Source organism: Mycteria americana, chromosome 11, assembly GCF_035582795.1.
Source record: "Mycteria americana isolate JAX WOST 10 ecotype Jacksonville Zoo and Gardens chromosome 11, USCA_MyAme_1.0, whole genome shotgun sequence".
Classification (NCBI taxonomy): domain Eukaryota; kingdom Metazoa; phylum Chordata; class Aves; order Ciconiiformes; family Ciconiidae; genus Mycteria; species Mycteria americana.
Window position 1 is genome coordinate 15,552,746 of NC_134375.1, and position 15,177 is coordinate 15,567,922.

The following is a 15,177-nucleotide window of genomic DNA, read 5'->3' on the forward strand; positions in this document are numbered from 1 at the left end:
TCATCGCTTCCTCCAGAGCTCTGCTACTTCAATTAGCACAACTTTTCCTGGAGACGGTATGTTATTGAATGAAAGTGCAGGAAAAATTGTGGTATGTCATTGATTTATAAGCACTGGAAAACAGTGGTTACTGTATATGTAAGTAGAGGCAAAATGCATGAATTTTCACATTTTGGACTGAAGAGGCTGGCCAAGAAGTCAGAGAGGGAAAAAAAGGCTATATTTACTTACTCTGGGGGGAAAACCATCAACAAATTATCGCAGACGGGCAAAATCAGACGTGCTTTGCCCAGGATGCTGGTTTCCTACAGCCAAGTGTACAACCTGCAGGTGAGCACCACTGTGCTTTTCACTGCTGGTTCACACCTGGAGGAGCCACCGCCTCTCCTGCCCTACCCAAGTCTCATCTGTGGCTTTCGTTTGTCATAACACTCATAAAACCTGGCAGTTATAGGTTTCTGAGACTCCTTTCTGTGCCACTGCTATCTTACTATCTCCTTCCCTCCACTTCTCTCTATCCAGCTGGTTGCTCCCTGCTAAGGCCAACCTGTAAACTCTCTGGGACAGGGAAAATCCACATTTCCTTCATAGTAGACTTCGTCATTACTGCAAGCTCAAAATCAAGCCAAAACATCTGCCAACACACATTTTTAAAACAGCGATTTAAAGTTAAAATGAAAATAGTAGCTTAGTATTTCTTCTTATCCTCTCCCGGGGTCTTACTCTGCTAACCTCTACCCACCTTTTCTGCTTCTACATATTTCATCAGATGAAGATGATCTAAAATGGCATGAATCATGACTTTGAGTAAAAACTTAAATGAATCGTTCACTCATTCTGTAAGTAAACAGAATCATAGAAACCATAGAAAAATTAAACTTGGAAGGGACTTCTAGAAGTCACCTCATCTGGCCTCCGCCTCGGATCAGGGCTAACTCTGCAGTAAGAGCAGGTTGCTGGGGTCCATGCCCAGCTGAGCTCTCCACACTTCCCAGCCTTGCCGGGGGCTGCCCCCATGCTTTACACCTCCCATGATGAAGAATTTGTCCCATATGCAATCCCAATTGCTCTTGCTGCAGCCTGTGAGAGTGGCCTCTTGTCCTTTCACCTATGTGCACTGCTGGGAGGAGTTGGGGTCTGGCTTCTCCGTTACCCTGGTTATGAAGTGGAAAACAGCATCTAGCACCATTCTTCACCTTCTTTTCTCCAGGCCAACCAAGCCTAGCTCCCTCAGCCTCTGAGGAGCTACAGAGGAGAGATGCAGCTACAGATACATCAGGAGCTCCAGACCCCTCACCACCTTGGTGGCCTTCACTGGACTTGCTCCAGATACCAGTTAGACCTCAGATCCTTGCTTCCCCCCACTTCGAGCCAAATGGTCCCAGTGGTTTTTCACCTGCCTTGCCATCCACCCATCCCATCCACATTTCCTCCTTTTGGCTGCAAGGATACTATGGGACACAACTGCAGTCTCATCAAAGTTTCACTGTCAACCTTTTCTTGGTTTTTCTTCAATATATGTCAGGGGTCAAAGGTACCCAAAAAATAAGAGATATGCAGGGTTTCTCTTCTGGCTCCTTGCAGCAGAGTGCAGACTATCTGCTTTAGAGCGCTTACTGTTCCTCTCAGAAAGTAATGTTTGCAAAACTGAGGTGTTTGTAAAGATTGATTATCTGTATATAGCTCAAGAGCAAGCATATCTCAAGATTTAAGTAAGATAAAAAGCAAGGCTGTGCTTGATGTGAGGTGCAGGAGTTAATCAGCTGTAGATAAGAATTGACAAGGTTTTATCTTCCCAGCCATAGAGAGAATGACTGTGTTTCCTGGCCTCTTGATCACTTCGGAGAGTAAGTGAAACTATATCAACCCATGTTTATCTGTGCCTGAGAAGTTCTTCAAGAATAAATTGAGCTCAGAACTCTTCTTAACCTTTCCCCTAGTTGGGGCTTAAAATCAAGCGCACTCTGGTTTTTGAGCTGCCTGTCTGGCATGCTGACAGCATGTCAAGTATCCCATCTTCTAGTTGACTTCCAGGCCAACAACACAAGTGTGGATGAAGTTATGAAATAATGAATCTGGATGTTAAACAGAGACCATCTGGCTTTCTTTGCTACAAGATTATGAGCCATGGCGAGCTTGAACATCTGCATCTAGGTACCACCTACACACACGTTGTTGGCTGTAAATTTAGGGAAACAGAGCTGCTGTTGAAAAATAAGAAGATAATTGTTTTGCCTTCTTTTATATCAAAAATTGAAGTTAGGATATCACACTTGAAATAGATGTCGACTGACGCAACAGTTCTGTTCTTTCTCCTACCCTGATCCCACCCAGTGCAAGTGAATTATTACTTAGCCTCTAAGTCCACTGGGTTTAAGAGAAAACCTTAGAATGCAAGTTCACAAATACTTATACTATGAATAAACTTTACTTGCGTAAAGAGACTGAAATCATTAGGTAAGTAGGGTTAGGCCTTGGAAGTAAACAACTGTAGGCTTGGAAATTCTGCATATGTTATTCTTTCAGATCTTTGTCTTAGTATCGCAAACAAGTCTTTTTTTCCTAATCCCACCAGATAACCAGCTTACAAATGAAAAACATACAGATGAAAAGCCTGTAAAAGGTATTGTTATGAGTTCTGTCACAGAATTCAGCATCACAGACGCTTCACCAAAGGGTACCAAAAATGAGAAGAAATTGTCAGATGCGAGCACATCATCCATTGCTTCCCTGGAGAAATGCAGAGAATTCACTTACCTTGAAGATGACGCATCAGTACATCAGAGAGACAGTGACGGTATGTTTTATAAAACAGATCACATTTAAGCTGGTTTCTAAATAATGCCCATTGCAAGAGCACTATGTGTATCTAACTTGAAATAGATGCTTACATGCTGAACAGGAGGCTCAAGAGCATAGCCAAAACCAGCATTAAGTTGCCCTGCAGAATCTGTAGAAGATGATCTTAAATTGTCAGTGATATTGAAGTCATAGAAGAGGAGCTTAGAGCTTATTGTGCAACAGAGCATTTGTACTTTTGTAATGAGTGTTTGCACAGAGGTACTAGTGTCAGTATCGGAAAAACAGAGTATCTCACATGGGCACACTTCTCCCCAGGAGCAGAGGTTGTTGCTTTTGCCATTGGTACTGCAGCAGCTGCTGTGATTCCTCAACAGGTGCTATGTTTGGTGGTCTGCACATTACTTCTATGGTCTTGTATGTGCAGTTCTTTTATGGACTGTTACGTCCAACCCTGCCATTCTGCTGACCCTCCACCAAACCCTCCCCCTACTGCCTACACTGCAAAACTCACATGGGTCAGGATGAGGAGCTCTTTTCATACTCTGCCCTGCTTCTGCAGAAAAGTGTCTCTGATGACTGGGCCAGGTGGATACACGTGGATGGGATTTTGGTTAGTTCAGCGTGCTCTGCGTCTTGAGAAAGCATATTTGAAAACAAAGTGCTATGAAAGGTAGTTACAAACCAAAATTGCAGCAGAAGCCCAATAGTTAAGTGCATTTTTGCAGATGAACATTGCTAAAACATAACTTGCTCTGGGACTATTAATCAGAGCTGTCTTACCTTTTCAGAAAAGGAACTGATCCTTTTTATTGTGCAGAAGCACAAGTTGGAGCCGAATACCTGCATTATTTTTGTAAGAGTTTCCGAGGCAATAAGTGTAACCAAGAGTTAAGGAACAGAATGGGTTGTGAGCACTCATTACAGACCAAGGGTCATGACTCCTGCTAATCTAAATAATATAACACTCCTTATTTTAGTGGAATTATTGAGAACCAGCTATTCCTGGTTATTCCAATGAATATGAAAAAAGTGCTTCTGTGAAGCATTTTTGAAGTTTCTTATGTGTGCCTTTTACAATAATGGATTGGTATGTTATATCCAACGGAGTTGGGATCTATCACATATGTCATATTAACAATCCCTGAATTAAGAACTTCTAAATACAGATCAACACAATAAACCACAATGCTCTTCAGGAGCCATTACCATCTCCATTGTATCACTGATCCTGTAATAAAAGGGATGTCCCTAATACATCTATTAGAATGCATTTAATTTCAGTGAAGGATCTGAAATATTTATTTCATTTAGGGAACTCATCCTCTAGTGCAGACACTCACTATTTTCTGAGTTTGCTGACTATCCGATCAGGCCCCTCAACCATTACTGGCACACAGGTGTGTACCATGTGATGCAAATAACAGATTTCATATTCCTTAAAAGAGCTAAAAGTGAAGGAAATTAACAAAAAAACCCCAATCTGTGCTCAATTAATAATGTTAAGGGCTGGATGGAAGCCAAGAAAACCAAAGGAAGCCAGATTTGTGGTTGTCACTGTATACTCTGCTCACTCTACTCTGACAAGTTACTGCTGATTCCACACACATGAGGCCAAATCCTGTTCGCTGGTGCATGGAGAACCTCTGAAAGCAGAGCGATAGCTGAGGAAGTTGGTGATTATTTTGTTCCCTACGCTCAGAGAGGAACAGATCCAAAGCTCCTGGGTCTCACCAGGGGTGACCATTGTGGCCTCAGTGAGCTTTGGACCAGGTTCGTTCAGAGCATCATCCACGTGAGCAGAGGATGAGCTGACAGCTACCAAACAAAAGCAGGAAAATTTAGAGATGAAGCAGGCTAGCAAAATTATTAGAAATCCTTCTTTTGTGGTAATTAATCTACTAATGTAGAGAGTGAGAGCCGAGGTCGTTGTTCTCACTGAGATAAATGCAGTAATGCTGTTTCACAAACAGCAGGGAAAACAGAGGAGAAAACAGGAGATTGCATCTTCTTTTATGCAGTTTGTGGCTAATTTATTTTCAAATATATAAATGAATGCATAGGAATGGATGCTTAATTGCTAATATCTATTATTTATATACATTACCCCACTTAAAACGGGACAAAAAAGCCTCACACATGCAGATTTTTCGAAATGTGTTACATCCATTATCACAGTTCATGGTGTGTGCTCTGATGGGAATTTAAAAGCATCTTTACTGCACATCACAGACTCTGTGCTGAAAGATTACTTTATTATTAAAATCTTGTGCTTTTTGTGTGCTCCCTTTCCTGGATGAAGCCCTAAGAATCATATCTATTCTCTCAAGATTACATAAGCACCATTATGTTAACACATTCAGGAAAAAAAAAGTTATTAGAAAACAGATCTTTGGAGAGAAAAAAAAAATTGAAAGATCCTTAATTGATATATAATTTTGAATTTCATCTCTCATATCTATGTATAGGAAGGAAATTTCATAAACATAAGATATCTAAAAAGAATAGTCTTAATTACACCATGGACTACTGGATAAAATGATTACATTTTCTACACTGTAAATTTCATACAATTAAATGCAGCGGTGTCACCTTATAAAATGTTTCAATTTTATAATTATTTCAGTTCATTTAGTTAGAAAAAAATATAAGCATGAATTTACTAAGTATCACCAAAATCTAGTCATTCTTATTCTACAGAACTGACTTAGAAGTTAGTTGTGCTTGTCTGAACTTAAATAGATCTTGACATATTTAAATAAGTATTAAAATCGATAACATTGGTGATGATATGCTACTTAGAAAGAAGTTCAATCACATGCTATTTATTCTTGCTACCTGCTTTAGCTGCCTTTTTTTTTATAAAGAAGCTGGAATGATTTTTTAATTTTGCTTTTCATCAAGAAAGCTTTCTTAAAAAGAAAAAAAAAAAAAAAAGAGCATAATTCTGGAAACTTCCTGGCAGTGAACTTTATGTTACGTGAGCTAGAAAATGCCACAACAGAACCATTGCTGTTGAATGAGTTCACAGTTAGTCATCCTAGGGCAAGAAATGTGGTTATAACCATATGCTTTCCTGAAAGAACCAATGAAAAGGCATTCATATTGTTGAAGGCATTTTTCCTTTCCAAAAACAAGGAGGAAAAAAAAAATTGAAAGGTCTGGGTCTTTGCGCTCCAACTGGATTCACACAGTCAGAATCTCACACCTGCTCCGAGCCCTGCTGCACGGGGAGGCAGCCTCCCCAGATGCTGTAGCTTGAACGGTGGGGAGTTAATTGGTTGATTTTTGAGGGGAACAAATATAACACAAAGTTTTTGTCACAGTGACCAAGTTTTCAGGAATATTCCCTTGTTCCAGACACGCATCCTAGCTGATACTGTTTTCCAAGCTTTTGTCTCCTTTCAAAAATTAACAAGTCTGTGAATGAAAAGGTGAGAAACCCTTTTCGGTGGGGAAGTGGAAGGACCCTGAGCTGGGAATCAATCAGCAGGCTGCCCTCTGTAAATGCTGTTCTCCAGACTTGCTTTTCCTCCTTATCTTTGATTAGGCAATCTAGCTGTCATTGAACATTTTTACTGAAACAGACTACTTACAAAAATCAAACTATAAGCAGAAGATGAATCTATACTCTTTTTTCCCCCCATGTGTGCGGATTTGGTCTTGTTCATAAGATCATCTCAGTCCTTATCCAGGTGCCATACCAAATTGACGAGCCAGGGACGCACTATCCCATGCATCCAGACTGACCACATAGAAAAGCAAAAACCAGACCTGGAGAGTCTGAGGGCCTGATCCATTCTCCACAAAAGCTTTGGGTGTTTGTGCACTGACTTCCAGCAAGGATTGATTCAGACTGTAACAGACTTACAGCCCAGAAAGGAATCGTTTAAATAAGAAGGATTCAGTTCTGAACTCTTCGTATGCAGGCAAAAATGCCCCTGAAAGTTTTTTTGGGGTTTTTTTGGTTGATTTTTTTTTTTTTTTTACTTCCTAAAAATAGCAGGAGCAGCAATCTTCAATTGCAAACTCTTGTGAAAAAGAAACTAAACTCCAGCGTCACGTGTGTTGGTCAGGTAGCACATGTGGCCTCACAAAGCAGCAGCACTTCCAAACTCCTGCAAGGCTGCAAACCCTCCAGGGCAGAGCATCCCTGCTGCATGAAGTTCACTCTTGTGCTGAAATTTATAGCCCAAACACTTTAAGAGTATAGAACCATAGAATCATTTAGGTTGGAAAAGACCTTTAAGATCATCAAGTCCAACCGTAAAGTTGGTTCAGAGTACTTGTTCCTCTGAACTTCACTGCCGCAGAATATTTGCATTCAAATTATTTTCATGCAGTTGTTGTTTTTCCAGAACAAACAACATAGAAAATAAATCCTTTCGTTTGACTTTATGGAAGTAGTTATCATCAATGTGTTTTTAGCCTACCCTGTGTGCTGTCTTGCATCTCATTTCTGTGTAGTCACGCTAGCCTAAACCTGGGTAATCAAGCACACCCTTTTTCTTATGTCTCGCTGCTTTTCCTTTTTCTTAGATGAATGCGCAACACTTATCCTGGCCTGCTTGTTCTGCCAGTTTTGGGACTTTCTTATAATGCTGCCTGATACCTGTGAACATTGGCTGACAGATACCTGTTGTCCATCCAATAGATACTACCAGACCTCCAGTGAAGACCACGCCAACAATGACTGCAACTGTGACTGCGACATTGATTGCAGCCTTTTTGAGTCCTGCCATGAGACTGGTGAATGCCTGGAACTTGCCATGGAGATTTCCGAAGTCTGCTATCGCTAATAGGAAAATAAGTGACAAAATTCCTCAAAACTGCCTGAAAGTGAACTGACAGTACAAAGGAGATTTTTTTTTTTTTTTTTTTTAAGATAACAAAAATAACCAGAGTGTTTGCCAGCCAGGACTGTGTGCGTCGTGCTGCTCCCACCCTGGAGGTCTGTATATCTGTACCATTCTGGTTGTGTGATTTCACAAACTGCTGAAACCAATAAAGGGCAAAAAAGGGTATTCTCCTTTGCCATAGACAACAACAGAATTCCTAAGTGCCAAGTGTGCTCGATGCTTTACCCACTGTCAGTCCAAGACGTTTATAAACCTCTAATTGCTTTAACACAGATTTCCATTCATAAACACAGGACAAATTAGGACATTATTTTAGGACTAATATATATTAGTTCATCTTCCTAATGGATTCATACCTAAACATGTACTACACATTGTTGGTTCTTATTAATAATGTATGATAAAGCATCATTTTATAATTAAAAATTTATTTATTCAATCTCTTAAAACACACTTATATGCTCAGTTTAGGTAGAAGAGAAAATTAAATGAATTAGAAACCATGCTAGTGGTAATTACAGCAAATGTCTCTAAAAATTTCCAGTGAATTTTGTAGAGGAAGCATTTTAACAGGGTAGTGCAATTCGACAGTGTATTAATGTGCGTGCCTATGGTCATGTAATAACAGGTTATGCCTATTGTTCATTAGTTATAGGAAAGGGCTCCTTAAGTGTAATTAACCTAAATGGGAATTGACTGCACGCTTCCAGAGGGGAATTACCCTGTGGATAGCCAGTAACTCTTTTGCCTGATTTTCATTTGTAAGATTTCTGCAAGCAGAATATTGCCACCTATTCTAGTGGAAACGGCATCTCCCACCTGTGCACAAAGGATTACAAAATGACAGTATCTATCCTGGTTGTGCTTTCAAACTCCCTCGATCTCTTTTCTGATGGCAGGTCTGATTAATAAAAAGGAAATACCTATTGCACATTACATACATGACAACAAAAGCATGTAAATTCAGCTGCCCTAGGGTGCAGAACGCACGTATTAAGCACAGAGGAAAATACAGAGTTGCTTGCTCACATTAGGTATTTATAGACTAACACCACAGACAGTGTTTGCTTTGAATAAGCAGTAAAACTTCTTCCAAAAACCCCACTGATCTCAATGCAGGAGTGCCTGGGGAATCCCAAACAAGAATCCTGGACAAGATGCTGGGATACTCAGCATCGCTGAAATAATTGAAGCCACTTGTTTAATAATCTGAGTTTCAAATCTGTAGTCCTGACACACAAATATTTAATGGAAACAAAAATTCATGTGAATTTCTTTTTTTTTTTTCCCCCCACTTCTGGAAAATTGATGCTTTCAAAAAATCAGGAAGTAAGAAGTAGGTGGAACTGCTAAGGATCTTTGGGCAGGTATCTTACAAAGCTTAGTGACCTAAGGACAACAAACCTTAGAACTGCAGCGAGCAGCCCAGCATACCTTGTTTCTGTGCTCCTTCCAGGACATCGGTGGGGAGTAAAAGGTTTGCTTATTTTAATTGCGATGTCACATTGTGAGTTGTAGCCACCTAAAGGAACAAAGTCATTAGTCCTTAATTGCCACACCTGGGCTAGCCTGCCAGCTGGCTCTGGACCCAAACCCAAAAAGCACTAACCACCACCATCCAGGAGGCACTGGTTTTGCACACCCTGGGCTGGGCAATGCTGAGTTTTAATGCTCCAGTTTGCACTCTCCCATAGATTTTTGATCTTAAATCTCCCAATACTGAGCCTCACAACTAAACTCTCAGTGCAACGTATCAGGCCACCGAGGCTTGGATCATTCCACTTTCTACCCTAGGTTGCCCTCAACAAAGTGGCAAGTGGGCATGTATGAATGAAGACACTGACCCAAAGCATTTAAGAGTCAGAAAAGGAGAAAACTTGCCCCACATACCATTTCTTAGAGAAGTACCAATAGAGATGCACATCGGCAGTCCTTGCTCTTGATGCTGCTGTCCAAAAGGGGAGATTTCAAATGCAATATGCTGGAAGGAGCCCAACAGAGGAAACCAGAGGGTGGCATACCCTAAGATGCTGCCAGTGAGGGACCCAGAGATGAAGAACTTGTCTTGCAAGCCAGGATGTCTTGTTCCAGCTCTGAGCCTGCAAGGTAATGCACATTGACCGTACTGGGGTCGCCCATGGCAAGTGAGGTCTCCATGCATCAGCTGTGGAGCTGAATTAAGGACTGCTGGCACAAATTTTTATTTTTTTTTCAATTCTTTTCCTAGGAGTCATTATTCAAAAGAGCTTTTTTTCATGTTGTAATCCATAGGTTGGCAAACTGAGGTCATGTCTACTATAGGGCATGGGTAAGGTCAAAGACAGAATTACAATGGTCATGGCCATAGCCGTGGCTAGACAGGATGTCCTAACAATATGAATTGAATCACACTGTGGGATATACTGAGAGCTGCTGTTGTAGTGAATGGTGGTGTTTTAAATAATGCAGCAATATCTCCTTGCCTAAAGTGTACAATGGCACATTGCTCGGTTTCCTGTTTTAGGAAGTAGATTTTTAGAGGCCTTCTGTATGAGCAACAAAACTTTAAAAAATGTGTTATTTCGTACAACGTAGCAGAAGCGGCAGCTTACAATGACTTTGTTTTCTGTCATAAAATTGTTAATTACAACACTGTATTTTCGTGACACACAGGAACCCTTTAATACATTGACACCTGAGAAAGTCAGTCAGGCTTTTCCATTAACTATTCCAGAAACTGGGTTTCCTCTTCGGAGAGCCATCCTATTCCCACACTAATCTCACTTCCTAGGCCAGAGAAATACCCATTTATCAGATTTGAACATGGGTAGACATTCCAGTGAAACAGAAATATTTAGAACAATTCAAGGCTGTCTCTGTATTTTTTATTTACTGGGAAGGAAGGTCTGAGAGCTTGAGTAGGAGGCGTTTGGGTGGATGGCTGTTCTGAACATGTTGGACTCAGCTGTGCTCCCGGAGAGATGTCAGCTCCGCAGCGTGTGAAACCAGCTCCTCAGAACAACAAATAGACGTTACCATTTTGCAAACGGGAACATCGCTCCGACACGCCGCCTCTCCTCAGCACCATAAATGCGCTGACAGATTGGTTGGGGGAAGAGAGAGACAGAGATAATAATGAAGAGCTATATTGCTACCTTCTACAGGAAGGCACCATGGGATGCTCTCTAAGGATCTCCTCTTGGAAATGACCCAGCAGTCTCATCCTTGAGAGGAAGATGTCTTTTCACCTCCTTTCACTGTGTTCTCAGGACACAATCCAGATTAGGACGTAAACTCTTTACAGCAGAAATTGTCATTTGCTAAATATTGTACTGCACGCAGAGGACTGAACATGAAAGGCCTCAGGGTGCTTCTGAAAGGTTAAAGACCAGTTATCTCAAAGAAAATGAAATTCTCTGACTGAACATGAGCCCTTCCATAATGTCGTTCTGGTGCCTTACTCTCCATGCACACTATGAGTCCCTTTAGATACGGGGCTAACAAAAATTAGCCCATGCACTTCCCCAAATACAGGGATGGAGCATATTATATTATCTCCTTTGACTTTCCTCTGCTTCCTAGAGCATTGTGGTCATTTGTACTTTCTTAAGCAATCACAACCAGAATGACCAACATCTTCCAAATGTCAAGACAACGCATGACTCTGCCTTAACTCCAGTGCTGCTTAGGGATGCAGGCTGAGTGCTACAGCTGAGCTCTAGAAGACTTTGGTTCTCAGGAAGAAAACAAAATATGGGAACAATTAAGATGTTCGCAACTGTATTTCTCCTATTGTTATGCTTGTACAGTATCAAAAAATGTTCACTAGTGTTGGACTAAGAATGTATGTATCTATTAAATTTTTCTTTTAATTACATGAAAGGGGTGGTTCCATTGCTTTAATCTTCATCTATGTCAAGCTATATTTTAGGCCTCTTAAATGCAAGGTAAGTTTCCTATTATGCAAGAAAATAAGTTTACCAAACAGACTGGGATTTCCAGGCACTGCTCCACTATAATTCACAGTAACTGAGTATTAATCATGATTAATAATCTATCATTCCTGTGGTTTAAAAAAAAAAAGGGAGGGAATTATTGAGAAACTGCACTTTCTGTTAGCATACTTCATATAATTGCACAATGGAACAATTCTATGGAATTAATTATTCTGCTGGTAACGATCTAGATTTCCTTAACATTGCACACGAACAGGAATCGTTGCCATCTGATGCATGTTCCATGGCCTGTGCAAAATGAGTTGGTGGGTGCAAGCCAATTCATAACGGATGTGTGCCCATATCACAAAAAACACCATTATAATTGCTATCCTTAGGAAAAATACCAAGGTCTGAGTGTAACCAACCAGAGCACTTTCTGTCCCAAGAGCTGGCTCTTCCGTGGTCTGAGTTGGAGCACAATAGAAAGAGCAATGCTGAACTGCATCTGCTGCCTCTGTAAAGGGCTTCACTCTCCTGAGGTAGCAGCTGGCATCTCAGATCCCCTTTAAAATAAGGAGAAAATTCACTCTTAAGGGACACACTCATTGTGCCTCTTCCCCCCGCACCCATTAAAGTCATCATAGAGGTTGCACTAGTATGAAATGAAACAGCCAGTCGTTGTTATAGTATATAATTTGTCCTCTTTCTAGGTGTATCCAGAAAAACATCTATTGTCACTAAATAAAAAATGTCTATTCATCCATCCCCATTTAAAATCTAAGAAATCTACAAATCAGAAAATGCCAAAAGTCACTGAGCTATCATCTCCTAGTGCTTTGCAATGGTGAGCCACCATTCTCCTTGTATTGAAGAGGGACTGTGGACTTCCAACAGGCCAGTTCACAGGCCACTAGCATATCTTGCTCATAAAATAAAAAGCAAAAAAAGATGTCTCATGGACATTCTGTTGACGGCCTGCCTGAGCAGAGCAGTTTAAGTGACAAACGGATATTGGAAGAGTCTGCTTCCTTGGTAGAGAATCTTGCAACTGAGACAGTCATTCACATGCTCATGCCACAGTATATTAAAATGACCGTGGTACAAAGAGAGAAAAAAAAAAAACCCACACCTTATACAAGAGCACAAGAAAATCACCATCAATATCATTAAAATGCAGACTCAATTTATATTGCCAGTTTTGCCATGATTTCTACGAAGTGAAAAATAATGCCAGAGAGCAGTGAAGAAAATATTATTAGATCAACTGTATAAAAAGCATGAGTGATTCCATTAGCAAGCACAGCTGAGAAAATACAGGATTTAAATCAAATCTAAATATGATAAGATTATAGAGACAAAGTGACATGTCCATTTTAGAAAACATACGGGGCCGGGACAGAAGAAGCAAAACAAAAGTAGAATTTTGGTTCTACTCTGTAAAAGAAGTTCCATTGTACACAGCATTTAAAAACTTGATGGAAGCATCCTGTTAGCTCCTCAATTTTATACTGTACTTGTTTTAGGTAACTAAATGTGCAGTTAATTTACAGAGACACCCTTTGTTCATCTTTATTGCAGTATATTTACATCATTCATCCCCTCAGAGAGTCAATGTGCCTTCTCATCTGATACAGTCATCACACACACACACTCTTCAACTCAGGAAACAGCAAAGCTGCCCACAGAACCACAGTTTCAGCTCCTAAAAAATTTTGGGAAGTTGTAATGTGTCTTTGCTCCACATGGAGGGTGAAGCAAAATGTGCCAAAGGCTGGCGTTAAATGGGATAGTCAATTGTTTAAAATAAAAGGATCAGGTTTTCTAATCTGTTCTCTTTTGGAACAGGAGAGCTCACCCTGCACTTCGTGAGCCTTTTCATCAAAAATGTAGCTGGAAAAATCTCTCTCCAAGAAGCGTTTTTTGAATAGTACAGTGTCCAACAAAGTCTACTGTATATATCTAGAGAGACAAACAGGTAAAGGATTAAGAAGCAGAAAGAGATGGGGTAGCTTTGGGTAATGTAACTGATAGCGGCTGTTACTAGCTCATGATCTCTGACTGCTCCCTGGAACAGTTCTCTCCTGTCAGGGTAATCTTTGTGATTTCTGCTGCACCAGAGGCAAATGAGCCATGGTATGAAAGCAGGACAAGCATCAGCAGGCCTTTGCCCCAGCTCCTGGAGACTTCTCCTTCCTCACGCACTGCCCACTCCTGTCCTCGTTTACATCCAGATGGTCTCTCTGAAATAAGTTTCATTTGTAAGGGATTTCAACACAGTTCAAAATCAGGAGTGGCGAAGGACATGCATCAATATTAATCTTCTCAAAGATATAATCAAATATTAATCCATTTTAAAACCCTTGATTTTACTATGCATTTCATTTTTTCCTATAATCTATAACCCATACGCACCATAAAGTCATCACTGAGAGGGGAAGCTGGAAAAATCCAGCTACCTTTCCAAATGGAAATCAGAAGATATATTTTTAGCTACATTAAGCCAACTGCATGCAGCTCTGCACACTTATGTAATTCCAACATAAAAATAATCCATAATATTCCAGAGGAACAAATCCAATTCTTAGTCATATAAATTTTCATATAAGTCCATCAAAACCCATTCCAAAAATGTCTCAGTGTCTCTGAGCGCTAGAGTTGGAACAAAAGAGCGAGTCCTTTAAAATGCCTTTGGAGCTTCCAGGGATGTTAAATCTAATTGCCCTTAGCACAGCACCGATCCACAAAGGTTTAAGTCATGGAAAACGTATTTTACCTTTATACAAGATATACTACGCAAAGTTTATCATGGCACAGTAAAGTCAGATCTAACTTACTTTGTGCAAATTTCAGACAGAAAGAAATTAACCTTTGATGTTTCACTTTGACTAACCAGGACAGAAAAATGTGTCTTCTCATTGCAGACATGCAATATTATATTAAGTTATGTGACACAGTATGGTATAATATGATAAAATATCAATTTGTGCACTTGAGTGTATATGTGTACGTAGAAATCCATATTTATACTCACAGATATTTATAGCAATGCCTCTATGTTCCAAGAAGCAAGAAAGGATGGAGAGTGGGCAAAGATTAATTGTGATAGAAACCTTCTTAAGACAAAGCCAGAACCAACATTATTTGTTAATACCTTTAGAAGCTGTATAATTATCAGAGCTAAGGCTGAGCAGAAATTTTCCAGTAAAACGGTTGTTCATGACAGAGTGATCACTTGCTAAAGCAGACCTTGCAGCATCATGGGCAAGGTAGCGTTGGGAACTGCTCGTTTTCCTGGAGGGCTCCACGGGGTTTTGGCAGCCCACAGAGAGAAGAACAACCCAGGTGCTTTCCTGGGAGCCTGTGAAGTCCCTGAGATTCAGGTCAATCATCTGTTCCATTTCATTAAAATATAAAATAAGAACTAGAACAGAAACCTTCCTTTTTTTCCAGAATGAGTTTTCTTTGACGATCTTTCTACATGAGTGCTTTCATTTTCTAACATCTATCTGAACCGGTATTTTCCCCCAGACTCCAGAATCTCTGGTAGAATAAACCCCCCTGTCTTTGCCTGTAATGGCTCTGTCAAGACCAGTGTTTTATAG

At 40.3% G+C, this 15,177-nt stretch overlaps 1 protein-coding gene across 1 annotated transcript in view; it reads left to right on the forward strand.

Moving 5' to 3' along the window:
* Positions 1-7,757, forward strand: part of MDFIC2 (MyoD family inhibitor domain containing 2) — a 65,562-nt gene extending 57,805 nt beyond the window's left edge. The window contains exons 6-7 of the mRNA XM_075514287.1: positions 2,576-2,797; positions 7,339-7,757. Coding sequence (XP_075370402.1) covers positions 2,576-2,797; positions 7,339-7,598 — 482 coding nt within the window. The 3' untranslated portion in view covers positions 7,599-7,757. The remainder of the gene's footprint in view (positions 1-2,575; positions 2,798-7,338) is intronic.
* Positions 7,758-15,177: the final 7,420 nt, after the last annotated feature.